The sequence below is a fragment of the Alexandromys fortis genome, unplaced genomic scaffold (genome assembly GCF_014885135.2).
Source record: "Alexandromys fortis isolate MF-2015 unplaced genomic scaffold, M_Fortis_MF-2015_v1.1 scaffold_111, whole genome shotgun sequence".
NCBI lineage: Eukaryota > Metazoa > Chordata > Mammalia > Rodentia > Cricetidae > Alexandromys > Alexandromys fortis.
The window spans coordinates 1,968,879-1,987,276 of NW_026067996.1; the positions used below are offsets into that span (position 1 = coordinate 1,968,879).

Sequence of the window (18,398 nt, forward strand, 5' to 3'; positions counted from 1 at the left end):
AATGACACATTTCCTCCCACAAGGCCACACTTATTCCAGTAAGCTCACACCTCCTAATTTTTCTAATCCTTCTCAGATAGTACTACTCCCTGGTGACTGAGCACTCAAACATACAAGCCTATGGGGAGAAGGGGGCATTCTTATTCTTATTCAAACTATCTCACAAACTTATTCAAAGGCCCTCCCGCTTTCCTTCCCTTTCTACCTTGCAGACACCCCTGCCTCTGGGTCGAGCTCCACGCTCACTGGCCACAGCTTTCCACATAGACGCAGGCCCTATCCTGTTTCTGAGGCTCCCACGAGTGTCTTTATTACTCCCTTGCAGGGTAGGGCACATGCACTTTGAGGGGTCACAAGGAAGTTGTGCTGGGGTTGCAGTCTAAATTATCTATTCATTCAATTCAGCAAGAGCCACTGAGCACTGCCTAAGTACCAGACCCGTGCTGGACGCAAATGAAACAGGCAGCAAATGAAACAGGCAGCAAATGACAGTTACAATGGAGAGATAGAACACTGTGACAAGCCATGGGCTTAGCATATGCCAGGCCCTGGGTCCACCCCTAGTGACAATGATTTTATATCTAAATATGCAAGTATATATTAAAATATATGAATACATAATATCCGTGTTGAGAATGCTCCTAAAAAAGCAAGTAGGTTACAGGATTAGGGAATGGGGCTGATGTGTTAGATATGGCAGAGAAGACCTCTCCGAGAAGGTGACACAAAACAAAGGTGTCTGCAAAGAAAAGACATGAGCCATAGGAAGCTCTAGAAGAGAGTACAAGTAGAGGGGCCCTAGGGCAGGAACATGTTCAAGGGGTAGCAAGACTGCCTATATGGCTAGACTTCAAGGAGCAAAGCAGAAGGCAGGTAGCGGGATTAGGGCCATCTCAAGGGGTGATATCCCCCTACCCTGTAATATAGACCCAGAGCAGGCCCAGCTGGGTGCATTCTGCGTATGATACCTCTGGGGTATCTACCAGACTCTCAAGTCCTTTGAGGTGACCTCTGCCATCTTTAGCTGTGGGAGCCTGGGGGCTCTGTCCAGCAGAGGAAGAGAGTTAGGAGGCCTAAGAAGGATGCTTTAAGATGTCCTTTGCTTGCTTAGCCACACCCTGCTCCCTCCTAGGCTGGTGCCTCAGGCCCTACTAGGGTGGATGCACTGTAACATAGTACTGTGTAGCTTGTCGTGTCTTGTAACCTTGCAATGGACAGCGAATACTTTCTTGTGCCTGTATCCCAGAGGTATAAGCCATCCCAGATCATGACTAGATAAGGGTTGAACGAGTGAGTGACTGCTGGTGGCGGTCAGGATGCTAAGAGGGTCCTGGTCTTGGGTGGGCTGATGTGGTGAGCAGGTGGGCACTCTATTCTTGTGCAGCTCGTCCATCTCTAGAGAAGGGAGGTCACTGTGGAGGACAGAAGGCCACTTTACTGCCCAAACTGACTGTTGTCCCTCTCTCTCTCCAGATTATTTAAACAACCTGTGCCCGGACTCAGCCGAGTATGACAACACTCAGAGTAAGTCTGGAGAGACCCTGGAGGAAGCCATACCTCCTTGTCTTGTCTCCTATCCATTAATCCTCAGGTCTACACCAGTGTGAGTGTAGACATGGAGCAGGCCCAGCTAGGTACATTCTCTGCCAAGACTCCTCAAGTCTCTTGAAATGACCTCTACCACCCCTAGCTATGAAAGCCTAAGGGATCTGTCCAGCAGAGGAAGAGAAAGTCACAGAGTTGGGTGATCTAAGAAGGATGCTCTAAGATGTCCACTGCTCCCTTAACCACACCATGCTCCCTCCTGGGCTTGTACCTCAGCCCCTACAAGGGTGGACCCACTGTAATATAGTCAGCAGCCGGGGAGACCGAGGAAGTCACGGAAGGGCTGTGGGTAGGCTCATGCCCTGATGCTGAAGTGGGAAAAACTGGTGCCGTTCTACCTTCCTGGCCCACCACAGGGGAGACAGAGTAGGCGCACAGCCAAAGGAGAGGTAAGGGCTGTGGAAGCTGGACTAGCAATCCTAAAGCTTCTGTCTGTCTGTCCTTTGCTCCCCAGGTGCTCTGACTCTCATCTCCAAAGTGACAGACCGTGCCAATGAGAGCATGGAGCAAGGGGTGAGTCCAGCCATGGCTTCTTCTCTGGGGTAGAGACCCCAGGTCCTGCTTCATTCTGCTCATCTGCCTTGTGCTGCCCTACTGTCTGTCTCTCGGGATTCTCCAAAGAGCCTTGGGTTCTGGCCTGACATTTGCTGCATGACCTATGTGCTCCTCTTTGGGCTTCTTGTTCCATTTAAGCTGTGAAGGGTTATGCAGACTTGATAAACAGTGCCACTGTCCACTGTCTCAGTAAGTGACATGTTCCACTCCTAGGAACCCCTCGTATCCCCAAAGTCAGAATCACTGGTCTGCCGGGTGCCTGAGCTCTGCATGCACATCTGGTTGCGATGGTATGTGTCCTGTTTGTGGGACACGGGTTTCTGCTGAGGGTGTCAGGCTCTCTTCCACATACCCCCAGCTCTACCTGAGCAGTTTCTATGATCATCTGTATCCCCATATTCCCCAGGCTGTTACCACTAGAGCTGTGTGTTGAAAATGAGCCAGAGGCCGATGGGAAGATTCAGCAATCCATTAGTCATGTCTTTCACTGGCATAGAAGGGGATGATAGTGGTATGGGTGCATTGCTTGGCAGTTCTGCTCCAGCAAATACACAGAGAACCCACACTAATTAGAAAATGGAATCTGAGGACATAGACTGTAAGTCAGGCCTTGAGTTCCTCAGAGCAGGGACCATGGATTCAAATAACCATGGCTAATGGTTAGTGAGAGATGATGAGCTGAGGGTTCAGAGGATGGAGTGCCCTGGAGCTAGGGTTAGAGGAGGTAGCATCACTTCTGACAAGAGAACATGCTTGGAGGGGGGGGAGCTGCAAGCGTGTGCATGTTGATGAGAAGACAAGGAAGCCAGGGCCGAGGCTGGGACTGGGAGATCCAAGGTGCATCAGCTGTGTTTTGTTGCTCAGTGTGGCTGGTAGGACTAGATCTGGGATCAGAAGCTAGAGCTGGCTAGGCTGGGAAGGTGAGGTGAGAGCTGAAGGCAACAGGCTCAAAAACACAGGTCAGTTTCCGGAGCTGCTTCCAGAAGGATCACAACTGTCACAGCCATCTGGTCCTCTTATCTCCCACGGTGAGGATGTCATACCTTGCTCCTTGTCTCCTGGGCATCTTGTGCATGCTGTGAGGTGCCCTCGGTGCAGTGGAAAGATAGAGGTGCTTTGGGGGCAGGACCCCGCTGCTGTAGAAGCTGGTGGCGTTCTCCACATCCTCCTTCAGGAAGTCCTGCCTCTAAGTTGACGTGAATGTGTCTCCTCCCCTGCCCAGGGAGAGGTGAGGTTCCATGCACGGCACCCATAAGAGGGATGGGGCAGCTACACCTGACTCGGGGTGAGGTGGATGCTGTGGTGGGAGGCACAGGCAAGCTGCTTCAGGTGAGACCACCTCACCCCTTCTTTTGCTTGCTGGTCTATTTGCTTGTGACATACAGGTTCTGATTTCTTAAGATGTATCTAATAGGATTGCTGTATCATACATCAATTTCAGTGGTTGGAGGAAACTCCATACTAATTGCCATAAGGCTGAATTCACTGGCACCCCCGCCACACACACACAGGGGTCTCTGCTCTCCACACCCTCACCAGCACTCGAGTCTTTCCCCTCTTCTTTATTACTGCTCTTTCTTATGAGGGGAGTGGTGTCTCACGGGTCTGGTTTGTGTTTCCCAATGGTGAGTGGGTGACATCGGACCCTTGTACATACACCTATCGGCCACTTGTATGTTGTCTTTGTGGAAGTCCACTCTTAGTCTTAGCCAGTTGTTGCTATTGCTGCTGCTGCTGTTGTGTTTTGTTCTGAGACAGAGATCTGCCTGCCTCTGCCTCCCATGTGCTAGGATTGGAAGCGTGTACCGCTTCTTCCAGCCCTTTGCCCATCTTTAAACTGTGCGTTTGTCACAAAGCCTATCTCCAGAATGTCATCATCTTTCCAGCTGAAACTCTGTCTCCTTGCACATCACCCCCCACCCAACCCCTGGCGTCCACCATGCTACTTTCTGAACATATTTTACTTTTAGAACAACTTTTAAATTACAGAAAAGTTTAAGAAGATAATACCAAGAGTTCCCATGGGTTCTGCTGTTCCCCTGTTGTTAATGTCTTCTATTAACGTGAAGCCCTGGCTGTGATAAGAGCCCATTGGAAATGGCATTATTACCTATAATTCTCACAGGCCCGATGTCCTGTTCCAGGATTCATCACTTTGGTCATTACATCTTTTTTATTGTTTTTATTGAGCTATATATTTTTCTTTGCTCCCTTCCCTTTCTCTTCCCTCCCCTTCTACCCTCTCCCATGATCCCCATGCTCCCAATTTACTCAGGAGATCTTGTCTTTTTCTACTTCCATGTAGATTAGATCCATGTATGTCTCTCTTAGGGTCCTCTTTGTTGTCTACGTTCTCTGGGATTGTGAACTGTAGGCTGGTTTTTCTTTGCTTTATGTCTAAAAGCCACATATGAGTGAGTACATGTTATATTTGTCTTTCTGGGTCTGGGTTACCTTACTCAATATGATGTTTTTCTAGATCCATCCATTTGCCCTCAAATTTCAAGATGTCATTGTTTTTTTTCTGCTGTGTAATACTCCATTGTATAAATGTACCACATTTTCCTTATCCATTCTTAGGTCAAGGGGCATTTAGGTTCTTTCTGGGTTCTGGCTATGACAAATAATACTGCTATAAAATAGTTGAGGACATGTCCTTGTGGTATGATTGGGCATACTTTGAGTATATACCCAAAAGTGGTATTGCTGGGTCTTGAGGTAGGTTGTTTCCTAATTTTCTGAGAAATTGCCACACTGACATCCAAAGGTGCTGTACCAGCTTGCACTCCCACCAGCAATGCAGGAGTGTTCCCTTTATCCCTCAACCTCTCCAGCATAAGTTGACATCAGTGTTTTTGTTATTGCCATTCTTACAGATGTAAAACGGAATATCAGAATTGTTTTTGATTTGCATTTCTCTGACGGCTAAGAATGTTGAGCATTTCCTTAAGTATCTTTCAGCCATTTTAGACTCATCTGTTGAGAGTTCTCTGTTTAGGTCTGTACCCCATTTTTTATTGGATTATTTGTTCTTTTGATGACCAGTTTCTTGAGTTCTTTGTATATTTTGGAGATCATCTCTCTTTCTGATGTATGAAGTTGGTGAAGATCGTTTCCCATTCTGTAGGTTGCCATTTTGTCTTGTTGGACTTTGGTCATTACATCTTTGGAGGCTCCCCTTGTAGCCAGTTTCTCAGATGGTCCCTGACTTGGATGACTATGGAGGTCTTGAGGGATCATGGTCAAGTATACTGCAGGACACTCACTGTTGGAATCTGAGGTTTTCTTCATTATAATGGAGACCAGATTTGTGGGTATATGGGAAGAGGATCACAAAAATGGGATTTCATCTTGTAATGGTATGACATGACTCTGGTCACCTGACTGAGATCATGTGATCCCTGCCTTTTCTGCAGTCTCTGAGGAAAGTCACTGTGCCTAGTCCACCATGGAGTAGTACAGAGAGACTTTCCCTCTTCCTTTAAGCTGATGGCCTCCTAAATGTTCCAGAATCTTACGTGTAGCTGTGTCTCTTCCCTCTCAATGATGGGTGCAGGCCATCCTCATATACAAAACAGACCAATCATTTATGTCAGTACCAATTTGTGGATATTTATTTTAGCCCACATTGATTTATTTATTTCTCAAAATAGAGTAGAGTCAAATTAAAACAATTTTCAAACCCAAAATGTTAGGAATAGAAGAATTCCTTTGGCAAGAATTGTTCCAGATTGCTCTTTCAGTTGATCTGTGCTTCCCCCTTTGAGTGTTTAGGTGGTTTGTTGTTGGTTCGTTCATTCTCCCTCCAAGAATTCTCTCCAAGAATAGACCATTTCTCCGAGTTTCCCTGGAAGAGAGAGCTCAGGAGTAGAGCAGTTGCCTAGAAACCAAGCTACTGTGCTGCAGCTCTCATTTCTGTTAGGTGCTCCTGGCTGACAGAGTGAAGAAAAACACATGTGTCTACTGACCTATGTGTAGACACGTGGTGGGTATTCTCTACTGACCTTGTGTGGACACGTGGTGGGTATTCTCTACTGACCTATGTGTAGACACATGGTGGGTATTCTCTACTGACCTATGTGTAGACACGTGGTGGGTATTCTCTACTGACCTATGTGTAGACACGTGGTGGGTATTCTCTATTGATCTATGTGTAGACACATGGTGGGTATTCTCTACTGACCTTGTGTGGACACATGGTGGGTATTCTCTACTGACCTTGTGTGGACACATGGTGGGTATTCTCTACTGACCTTTGTGTAGACACGTAGGTGGATTTTCTCTACTGACCTTTGTGTAGACATGTGGGTGGATTTTCTCTACTGACCTCTGTGTGGTCACATGGTGGATATTCCCACACCGAATCTGCCTGTCTACTCAAATCATTACCACCTGGATGGTTCTAGCCCCTCGCCTTACTTATCAAAGCCCTCACTCCATGAGAGAGAGAACCTGCTCCCCACCATCCGTCTCCCATGTAGTTAATTGTGAAGTTTATCTCCACTTCTGAAAAATATTTTTCCTGTGTATTAAAAGCAGACTTGGTCAAATTTTTCCTCTCAGTAACTTGAAGAGGACACACCATTGTCTTCTGACTCACAGTCCACTAAAACTGTTGTTAGGGTGTTGATATTTGCTCTCTGTGTTGTGTGTCCTTCCCTTTTGAATGCCTGTGACTTCTTTTCTGCTATCTGGCTATGGTAGCTCATCCCGATGAATCTGACCTTTGTTGGTCCTCCTCCTCCTTCTCCTCCTCCTCCTCCTCCTTCTTCTTCTTCTTCCTCTTCCTCTTCTTCTTCTTCTTCTTCTTCCTCTTCCTCTTCCTCTTCCTCTTTTTTTTTTGTTTGAAAAGTCTCTTGGATGCTCTATTCTCACCCCCCATTCACTCACTTCTCTCATGCGTGCTCGCGCTCGCACGTGCACACGCACACACTTTCCTTTTCCTCGGTTTTTGTGCAAGTATAGATGTTCACAAATGTGTACACGCACGTGGACGTCAATATTGGTATCTTCCTCAGCTCCTCTCCACTGTCTTCTTTTCTTTTTTAATTAGTTCTTTGAGGATTTCATACAACGTATTTTGATCATATTCAACCCCTTCCCCCAGAGCCAACCTCCTCCCCTCCGCACTCTCTCTTTCTCCCTCCCTCCCTCTCTCACACAGGCGCTCTCGCTCCCCTCTCACTCCCCCCTCCACCATTAGGTCCAGTTAATGCTGCCCATACATAGACTCTTGAGCGTGTGGCTTTCCACTGGAACATGGTGGACATACTGGGGATCATATCCTTAAAGAACACTGACTCCCCCTCCACCAGCAACTATCAACTGCCAGTAGCTCCTCAGCTGGGACTCAGTTGGACTTCATGCCCACCTTCCCTCTCTCCGTGCTGGCTTGGGTCTTTGCAAGTGCATGCTGTCACAGCTGCTGAGAGTTCATCTGTGCAGCTGCCCTCTTGAGTCCGGAAAACACAGTTTTCTCATAGTCGTCCACCACCTCTGGCTTTTACAATCTTCTTGCCCCTTCTTCTGCTTTGATCCCTGCGCCTTGCAAGGCAGGAGTGTGATACAGGTATCCCACTTAGGGCTGAGCATTCTGCCGTCTCTCGTTCTCTACACCCTGATCAGTTGTGGGTGTTTATTGCTAAAAGCAGCTTCTCGGGTGACAGCTGAGAGACGCACTAATCTATGGGTATAACAATAAATCATTAGGTATCCATTTAATATGATGCCCATTTAGCAGAATGACAATGGTAGGTTCTCTACTGGGACCCATGACCTATTTAGCCATGGACTTTTGGCTCCGATGATGGGGCCAGGTATGGGTTTTGTTTTGCAGAGTGGGCCTCCACCATTTTTTTCCAGGCAGGTTCTATCTATGTAGCTCTGGCTATCCTGAAACGTACTATGCAGACTAGGGTGACCTAGAACTCAGAAAGATCCATCAGCCTCTGCCTAAAGACATGTGCCTTAGCTGGGCAGTGGTGGTGTATGCTTTTAATCCCAGCACTCGGGGGCTGAGGCAGGTGGATTTCTGTGAGTTTGAGGCCAGCCTGGTCTACAAGAGCTAGTTCCAGGACAGGCTTCAAAGCTACAGAGAAACCCTGTCTCGAAAAAACAAAAAGAAAGGAAGGAAGGAAGGAAGGAAGGAAGGAAGGAAGGAAGGAAGGAAGGAAGGAAGGAAGGAAGGAAGGAAGGAAGAAGGCATGTGCCTCCACACCTCGGTGACCTACCTTAATTTTTTTTTGTTTGTTTTTACTTTTTTTATTTTTTATTTTTTTGGTTTTTCGAGACAGGGTTTCTCTGTAGCTTTGGTGCCTGTCCCGGAACTAGCTCTTCTAGACCCGGTTGGCCTCGAACTCCCAGAGATCCGCCTGCCTCTGCCTCCCGAATGCTGGGATTAAAGGCGTGCGCCGTCACCGCCCAGCTCCTACCTTATTTTTTAAGGCAATTTTTCACTGACCCTAAAACTCTAGACTGGCTGATCAATATCCACTTCCCTGGCGATGGGATTATAGGCACCACATCCAGGCTTCTCCATGGGTATGGGAGATTGAACTCAGATCCTCACCCTTGCATTCAAGGCAAGCCCATTAACTACTGAGCTATCTCCCCAACCCCTCTTTCTTCACCCTGTGTTCTAGTGATCTATCTTCATGTTCTCTGGCTCTTCCTTTCCTCAGATCTGTTCAGTTCACAGCTAAGCCTGGGAAGAGTCTCCGTGTCTGGTACTGTGGGTTGTGTGCTTTGTTTCAGTTTCCCTAAACTCCTCTGTGAAGTCAGCTGCCATACTTAAGTTCTCCATATGCCCATATGTGCCATCTACCTTCGCACCGGGCCCAAAGCGTAACAGTTGCTTTGGTTCTTGGCCCAGAGCTCTGATGCCTGTCACCTAGAATGTGTACACTGCTTTCTCTCTGAAAATAAATAAATAAATAAATAAATAAATAAATAAATAAATAAATAAATTTGTCTCCCCAGTTTGGTATTTTTAAAATTTTATTATTATTATTATTATTATTCTATGTAATGGGTGTTTGGCCAGCAAAATGTGTAAGTCTGTGTGCAGCATGTGTACTTGGAGCCTCTGGAGACCAGCAGAGGACACTGAATCCCCTGGAGCTAGAGTTACAGGTGGTTGTGAGCTGGCATGTGGGTGCTGGGAATTGAGCCCAGGTCCTCTGGACGAGCAGCCAGTGTTCTCTTCTGAGACACCTTTCCAGCCCATTCCCCCAACCCAATTTGGTTTTGGATGTCTGTTCTCATGATTAAAACAAAAAGTAGCATATTTTTTTATTTGCTATTTGATAATTTCATGCACATAAAAATGTATTTTGATTATATCTACCCCTTCTAATCTTCCCAAGCATCCCCAGTATATATCTCCCTTAGTGTTCTTCTTTTGTTACTGTAACTCACCGAATCCAATTAGTTCTACCTGCTGCAATGGTGACTAACCTTGGTGACTTGATATTTGGCAGGCCTTAGGCAGGTGACCCTAGCTGCTGTGAATACAAGGGCCATGTCATGTCTAGAAGATGGCATTTCACGGTACTCCTCCCCATCATCCTGTCCTTCTCTGAGCCTTAGGAGTTAGGGGTTGATGTAGATGTCCCACATATGGCTGAACACTTAATCACCATTTAAACTCAGCACTTTGACAGTTAGGAGTCTGGACCACTGCAGAGAGAAGCTTCTCTGACCAAGATGGAGGGCAGCACTAATCTATATGTATAAACAGATATTTAGAATGTACTTTGACAACATGTCCATTTATCAAGGCAACAGTATTGTTTCCCTCCTACGGCCTATCACCTCCCTAGCCATGGGCTTTTGACTAAGGTTTCAGTGACAGACGTGACTTCCCTTCTGTTGGAATCCAATCCCAAAGTGGCTGGTTGCTCCCACAGCCTTCATGCCACTATTGTACCAGTGGGCACATCTTGCCTAGCAGGATGGTTTGTAGATAGCTTTTCTTGCCCAGCAACCTGCACAGCCCTATGGAAGCTAGCCATCTGGAAGGAAGAGCTCAGGTCAGCTCCAACTTGGTTTCTTTATGCCCTGCAGCCGAAGTGTTCTTGTGACTTTTAGTTGAATACCAGACGCTGTGAACGTAAGTTCTGTGGAGGCTGTGAAGTACAGCATTTACATCTTGTTTTGATTGTGCTGTGTGTGGTGGGATGTGGGGAGCATGACCAGTTGATCCAGGCTGGCCATAGATGATGATGGGGCTGGATACTCATCTGACCTCCGTCCTTGTCAGCCCTCATCTCCCTCCAGGTCTTGTGCATCTCTAAGAACTGAGCTGCCTCACATTCAGCTCTATTCCTGGTTTTCAGAAATATCTGCAGGCAGAAACACCCTCTCCCCATGTGTGCCTTCTCTGGGGAAGGGCATGTCTAGTGGCCTCGCACTTTATGGCAGCCCCATTCTACCCTGAGCCTGAGGCTGGGCTTGGGCAGGTCTTTGCCCATCTTCTGGGGTAGTCAGCTTCTGTGTGGTATCAGGGCACAGTCCAGAGCCCTCTACTCAGAGGCTGGTAGGCTTCTGACCTCTGGAGTGCTGAAACCTTGTATGCGGCCTGCTCACTGGCATCTCACAGGACTCTGTCCCCCATGCACCCTCAGTGCCTGACAGACAGCTGCAAGAGCTGGCAAGGATCACACACACACACACAAAGAGAGAGAGAGGTTAGTTCCTGTCCACAGTGTCCACAGCTCCATTACCAAGTGCTACCAGCCCACACTTGACCTTCACGAACTCAAGAACATTTCAACTGCCTTCCTCTTTGAAAAATAATCTCTTTACATTGATCACGTTCATACATTTGAAGGTCAGAGAACAAACAACTTGTGGTGTCTGCTCTCTTTTCCCACCAAGTGGGTTCTGAGAGAACTCAGGTCGTCAGGCCTGGCAGCAAGTTCCTTTGCCCACGGAACCATCTCCCACTGGCCCTTCATTCTCGTTACTTCCCTCTGCCAGCCTCCTCTCCCCGTGATGTGGCCAAAGGTGCAGCAGTCCCTTCATCTTTCATCGCTGGGAAATCCCAGGCCGAGAACCCCGTGCCACCTGCCATCTCAGAGCGTGGGTTTAGGCTGGGCTTTTCTGAGCTCTGCTTTCTTCCTCTGTAGTGGAAGCAATGTCCCCTTGCAGAGGGTACACAGCACTGGGTAGGGGAGTGGAAGGGTGACCATCTCCTGTTCCTGCCCACAGGAAAACCTGCAGAAGCTGGTCCACATCGAGTACAGTGTGCGGGGCCAAGGGGACCTCCTCCAGCCAGGAAGGGTGAGTGCTGTCTGGGCAAGGACGAGGGCCAGCTCGACTCTGATAAGCCCATTGTTCAGCTGGGCTGGCCCCAGACGGGCCTGGCTGCAGGTGCTGTTTAGGAGGGGTGGGGGACATGGTGCACCACCCTGGAGCTTGTCTGCACCCCTCCTTGCATGATGCCCTCCCGGGGCAGTTAAAGAAACAGTGCCAGTCAGTTCTGCTCACCATAACTGCCCTGGGGTAGCTCTCTCCAGTGAGGGAAAAAACTGTACCAAGTGTTTTTAGTTCCAAATTGCCAGGAAAGCAGAGATCAGAGCAGCTCTCAAAGGCAAGCCCCAAGAAAGCAGCGTAAAAATAGCATCTTAACAAAACAGGGATGGGTGACGCTTGGGAGTGGAGCTCATGGTTAGTATACGCAGGGTCCTGGGTTCTCTGCCCAGAAGGGGAGGGGTGGGAGAGAGATTGATTGATTTGCTTTTTAGCTTCCAGATGGAAAACATACAGCCCCGCTCAGAAAATAGCTTGAAGTGTGATCATTGCCAGTTGGAAAGAGGGACAGAGCCACATGGGCAGGATGTTCCTAGTCTAGAATTCTGTGAAATCTCCTATGCAGTTCTGACTGAGGCTCTGTGCCCCGAAGTCCTTCCTACATCTCTGTTTGTATCCTTTGGAAGGATGGGGCTGGAGTCACTATTCACAGTCCAGATGTTCAGCAAATCTTCAAAGGCCATGTTCCGAATGGACCCTTCCTTTGTGGTGCCATTTAGAGAGAGAGTCATAGCTGGGACCCATGCTTGGTGGCCAGAGCAGCGTTGACTTGGTCCTGCACGAGGATGGACGCTCTAGAAGGCCGGGCTGCCCAGCTTGGGTTCCTGAGCCCAGAGTCTCCGTGAGCTGTTCGTGGGTACTGGGGCAGCTATGGTGATGGCTTCCTACACAGAACCTGCCCACACTTTCTCGCCTTCTGAGATTGGCTTCTCTCCCTCCAGGAGTTCCTGAAGGAAGGAACGCTGATGAGAGTGAGAGGCAAAAGCCGACACCCCCGGCACCTGTTTCTGGTAAGCACTGGCTGTAAGCCACGCCCCGCTGTTGGCTTTCTAGGGCCACCGGAGGAGCTAGGACAGTCTTCAGGATGTATAACTGAGCCCTAAAAACAAAAGAAAACAAAAACCATTGCTTATATGTTATTTGAATGGTTGGCGGTGGTGCTGCTGAAATGAATAGCTCACGTGCCTCCACGAAACAGCTCAACCCAGGGGCTTCCTTACGGCACTTTCTGTGGTGTGTGAGACCGCAGAGGGCTGAGGAGGCCAACTTGTCTAGTTGGTGGCCCAGAGAGTAGTCAGGGTCGTGGTTCTGATCCACCACTCTGTGCAGGTGGGCGTGTCTGACATGTCTGAGGACACACGGCCACACCTTGAACATCAGGGAGTATCCAAGACCTGTGGGGTGGGGATGCCAGCCTCAGGCTCTCATACTGCAAGTAGCTCTTTGTCCCTGCCCCCCATGACACTGCACCTTCTGTGTGACTGCCCCTAGAACAAGTGTCGGGGACACTCAGGCTTTAAAGAGGAAAGGCAGCATCTGCCTCCCAGTTGTGGAGGTACCAGCCCTTGATGGGATGGCCCCGAAGTTTCGGGCCTATGGCCAAGAGGCACAACAAGACAGAGTCATTGCTTACCTCGTGGCTAGGAAGTAAGACAGGAAGGGGAAGGGGCTGGGTTCCAACAGTCTCCTCAAGGTCATGCCCCAAAGACCTAACTTCCTCTCACTAGACCCCACCCCTAAAGGTTCCATTCCTCCCACCAGTGCCACCCTGTGGACCACGCCTTCAACACAGAGGCTGTTAGGGGACCCCCCAGAGGCAAACTATAGGCCTGCTGACTCCTGGGTATCTCTGTTTCCTCACTCCCGTGTCACTCCCTGCTGTTCCTGTGCCGTCAGCGGCCTCCGACACGGCTGGAGTTGTGTGTAGCATGACGGAGGGCGGCTTAGAGCTCTGTGGTTCCAGGATTCACCAGGCAACACCTCGGTGCCAGGACACGAGCGCAAAGATCACTCGCAGCCTTGCTCTCAGCCCTCGGGATGTAAGAGGAGGGAAATGCACAGACTGGCGACCGACCGAGAATCATGGGATGGAGTAGAGAGGGTCTTAGAGGAAGCTAAGAGTCAGTGGCAGAGAGTCAGGCATTGAAGCGAAGAACGGAAGCCACGGCAGCTGTGCTCAAGGATTGCCTGGGGGTTGCGCCAAGGGCCTTGTACACATTTTCTGACCGGGCCGCCTGAATTAGACCCTGAAGCAAGGAAGGTGGTCCCTTTTCTCCTCCTACCATGTGGGTTACTAGGATTAAACTGAGCCATCTCAGTGGCCCCTACTTTCTTTCTTTTCTTTTTTTTTAAAGGCATGGTCTCACTATGTCGCCCTGGCTGGTTTGGAACTTGCCATATAGACCAGGCTGGTTTCCAATTCAGAGATTCACCTGCCTCTGTCTCCTGAGTGCTGGTGTTAAAGGCATCGGCCACTTTACCAGTCCCTACTTCCTTTCTTAACAATTGTGTGTATAGAGTTATATGTGCCAGTCTTAAGTTACGTGTTGGTGTTTGTTGACTAGTGTATGCCATTGTATAAGTACCACTTGGATCAGGGTTGAGAACATTTGCAATAGTTCCAGAGAGCTCCACTAATACTGGCAGTCAGTCCTCCTCACACTCCTCACACTAGCCTGATTGAGGCCACTTTGGGTTGGACCTTCACATTGGGCATGCGCTCACATGTCTGACTCCTCCCACCCCAGCATGCCTGTGATTTGGCCTTGTGGCTAGAGAGTCTGGCAGCCTACTCCTTTGGGTACGATATTCCACAGCCTGACTGAACCACAAGTTCTTTATCCATCAGCTGTCAAAGACATTTGTTTTGTTCCACTTTTAGGGCTGTTACACATAAAGCTGTTCTAACACTGGGTACCAGAGCATTGGCAAACGTCCCGAGTCCTTCTGGGTGTTTCCCACAGGAGTAGAACTGTGGTGATGGTTTCACAGGATGGTTTTACTCCTTAGTGGGGTGTCACTGAGGATTGCTAGGTACCTGCACCCCAGAGCCCAGGGACCTGCTATGTATAGAGCTTGCTGCAGCCTTCAGGGCTAGGACCAGTGTGATTTGGTTCCTTCTGTGCAGATGAACGACACACTTCTCTACACACATCCCCAGAAGGATGGGAAGTACCGTCTGAAGAGCTCGCTGCCAGTGGCCAGCATGAAGGTAGATATCTAACGCTGGGTACCCTGGGACGAGGGCCTGCGGTGGTGGGAAAGTCATCACAAGGAGATTCTGGTGAGATGGAGCCAACCTTGCTCCTCTCCACTGAGGACCAAGGCCCAAGGATACAGTATTTGGTGGGAACTGCAACATTAAGCACAGGGTTGCCCAGATACAATGGACCAATGATATACTCTCGGAGTGGATGGTGCATAGGGAAGGGAAGGACAGTAATGCAGGAACCACTTGGAGGGAGCAAACAGTTTTGGGTTATATTATTAAATGTGTAAGATATACATGCCACACAACCCTCTGCGCCATTGTAAGGACAGAGCTCAGTGACGTGAACCAGTGCTGAGCCAGCAGCTCCACCCAGCTCTAGAACCTTCCTGTCTTCCCAAACAGTCCATTGAACACTGAGTCCCATCCCTGCTCCCAGCCCCTGATACCCACCGTTTGTTCTATTGCTATGAATTTGACTGATTTGAGTGACCTCATATAGGTAGAATTTGTCTTCTTGGAGCGACTGGCTTCACTTGGCTTTGTGGTCAAGATTTCCATGTGGCAGCTTGGTCCAGTTCTTCTTCCTTTTCTAGGCACACACGTTTGCTCCCTCACGTGCTCAGGCTCCTGTGTGTGTGTGTGTGTGTGTGTGTATGTGTGTGTGTATGTGTGTGTGTGTATGTGTGTGTGTGTGTGTTTTCCATTCATCTACCACTGGACACCTCTCAGCTGTTGTATGTGTAATGTATGGACTAGCATGGTTTATCTTGGTTTCAAACATGAGGATATGTGGGTGCTTTGGGGGAATTCTGGGGACAAAGAACATTTTGGAAAGTTAACTTTGATGCCATCTGAGGCTGGTGACTGAGAAGGGCATGCTGAGAAGAGACAGAAGAGCAGCAGGTAATGGAAGCACACATGTCAATCAGAACCCTGTTACCCACTAGTAGTGGACAAAGCTGTCTGTGTTAACCCCTGTCTGCCCCCCCCCCCCCACACACACACCCTGAAGTCGATGTTGTTGGTTTTCCTGGCAGGTCAGCCGTCCCGTGATGGATAAAGTACCCTACGCTCTGAAGATTGAAACTCCTGAGACCTGCCTGACACTGTCTGCAAGGTATGGGGAATGGGGGCATCAGGGTGGGAGCATTCAGGGGAGCAGAGGCAGGGGATGGTATCATTTCTAGCCTGGTGCCCTCTTGGAAAGGGCTCTTTCTCTCCTGGTTTTCAGTGTTTCTTGAGTGCTGTGTGTTGTGGACCTCTGTGGAATGTAACTTCTAGAAAAATGCCAAAAAAAAAAAAAAAAGGGAAAGAGAAAATGCCTAGCACTGAGGCAGGAGTATCACAAGTTCGAAGCCTGCCTGAGTAATATAGCAAGACCTTTTCTCAGAAGGCTGAGGAGGGAAGATAAAGATCCTGCCTCAAAAAGCCAAAACTAGGGCCAGCAGAGATAGGGCAGTAGGTAAGGCAATAGGTAAAGTGATTGTCATACAAAAGTGAGGGCCTGAGTTTGATCACCAGAACCCATGTGAAAAGCCAGGAGTGGTGGTGTATGCTAGGAACCCCTGCACTGGGCAGGCAGAGCTAGGAGACTCTCACAGGCAAGCCAGTGTATTAGAATAAACAGGCTCCAGCTTTAGTGGAAGACCCTGCCTCAAAAAATAGAGAGGCTATAGAGATGGTTCAGAAGTTAAAGAGCACTTGCTACCCCTCTGGGGGACCTGGGTTCAGTTCCCAGAAGCCCTATGACAGTTCATAAAGGCCTGTAACTCCCGTTACAATGCCCTCTTCTGGCCACCATGGGTACTCCATGTGAATGGATACATGCAGGCAAAACACCATAAAAATAAATCTTTTAAAAATAAAGATAAGAAAAATGATTGAGATGCATGAAGTTGAGCTCTGACATCCACACTCATGTACACATGTGTACACTCAGCTATGCTTTCATACACACACACACACACACACACACACACACACACACACACACACACGGGGGCTGAACTAGAAAATAATAACCAAAGAAAAAATTCCCAGGGGTTGGGGCTTAGCCCGATGGTAAAGCACCTCCCCGAGAGACTCAAAGTCCTGGTTTGGTCCTCAGCCACATAAAACCAAACATAAATGCTGGTTCCTATGCCGAGAGGACTGTATGCCCCATGAAAGTAGCTCATCAAAAACTGCTATGGACGACTGGGCTCAGTGTGAGATTCTCAGGCGACTTAGCTGTGCCGTGTGCTCAGTGGGCTGTGCTGGCAGCTTTGGCACTTTCCTCTCAACAGGACAACAGGGAAGTGATGAGCGACCGCCCATCACTGGCCGTTCTGTCTTTAGGGGAGGGTCTCAGGACGTGGGAGGAGGCTGTAATTAAAACACCATGAACTAGCTGTTGGAGAAACAAAATCTGCTTCTCTCAGTCCAGGAGTTGGGAAATGAAAGGCCAAGACACCAGTCTATTTGGGCTCTGGTGAGAGCTCCATGTTTGTGGGTGATACCTTCTTGTTGTAATCCTACAGGATAGAAGGGACAAAGGATGTTCCACAACAGGGAGGAAAGACTTCCTGGAAGAGTCTCCTGGAGTTGCTCCATGGCCTCTCTTCTCTGCTTGATGCAATCAGGGCTTCGGGGCTCAGGGTCTAGTTTCTGGGTGCCCAGCCAATGACAGGGGGTGACAGACCACAATGGTGTCTACTCCTAACTGAGGCACTGCTGTCCGCCTAGCTTGTGGCCTGGAACACCAGCTGCCATTGTCAGGTCTGCTTTCCTGATAGCCCAGACCCCACACAGTGGAGGAGAGCTCCCCTTTAAGCAGAGTGGCCCTGACTATCTATCATACCTGTTTGCCCTCTGAACAAGAGACCAAAGTGGTCTCTTCTCACTGCCTGGGCTTCTCTGGACTATGGAAAGATCCTGTGTGGGGTGAGAGCGACACCTAGTGGGAACTTTTAGAATTTCCACCCAGCTTCCTCCTGGGCTGCCCTCGGCTCTCTAGGTAGAGAGGGACTGGGACATTGGGCAAGACTCAGACCAGAGGCTGCTAAGCAAGAACTCACAGCAACACAAAGGGTACCAGGCAGATCTACAGCACTGTGGTTCACCCAGCCTGTGCCTACAGCTCCTGCGCGGAGAGGGACGAATGGCACTACTGTCTGAGCAGAGCCCTCCCGGAGGACTACAAGACCCAGGCTCTGGCTGCCTTCCACCACAGTGTGGAGGTGAGTGAAGGCCACCCCAGGGTCCCTCGGGTGGATCCTGCTGTAGGCTACTTACAGCAGGGGGACAAGGGTGTCCTGTCATAGGGGCCCTGGCAATGCCCCCATCCTATCCCCTCTACCATGCTCCAGTCAGACAGAGTATGGCACCACAGTTCAACCCAGGACCATACCCTGAAGTTCGGAGAGCAGACCAAGGGATGTGGGAGACTTTACTCAGAATTAAGGGGGAAGGGGTCCTCGCCTTCTCAGCTGTCCACCTGACTCTCTCCTGACTGTGGTTGCTGGTTGCCACAGATCCGGGAGAGGCTGGGGATCAGCCTCGGGGAGAGGCTCCCCACCCTGGTACCTGTCACGCATGCCATGATGTGCATGAACTGCGGCTGTGACTTCTCGCTCACCGTGAGGCGCCACCACTGCCACGCCTGTGGCAAGGTGAGTGGCAGACTGGGCAAGGGTGTGCTCAGGAAGGGGAGGGCATGTCCCTGGCCACGGGGGCC

At 49.3% G+C, this 18,398-nt stretch overlaps 1 protein-coding gene across 2 annotated transcripts in view; it reads left to right on the top strand.

The window, feature by feature from the left end:
• Fgd5 (FYVE, RhoGEF and PH domain containing 5) overlaps positions 1-18,398 on the top strand; it is a 99,850-nt gene that overhangs the window by 73,178 nt on the left and 8,274 nt on the right. For both annotated transcript variants that reach the window (XM_050160233.1, XM_050160234.1), the window contains 8 exons: positions 1,474-1,524; positions 2,060-2,118; positions 11,371-11,442; positions 12,414-12,482; positions 14,600-14,683; positions 15,721-15,800; positions 17,802-17,901; positions 18,196-18,333. In XM_050160233.1, the coding sequence (XP_050016190.1) occupies positions 1,474-1,524; positions 2,060-2,118; positions 11,371-11,442; positions 12,414-12,482; positions 14,600-14,683; positions 15,721-15,800; positions 17,802-17,901; positions 18,196-18,333 (653 nt within the window). The remainder of the gene's footprint in view (positions 1-1,473; positions 1,525-2,059; positions 2,119-11,370; positions 11,443-12,413; positions 12,483-14,599; positions 14,684-15,720; positions 15,801-17,801; positions 17,902-18,195; positions 18,334-18,398) is intronic.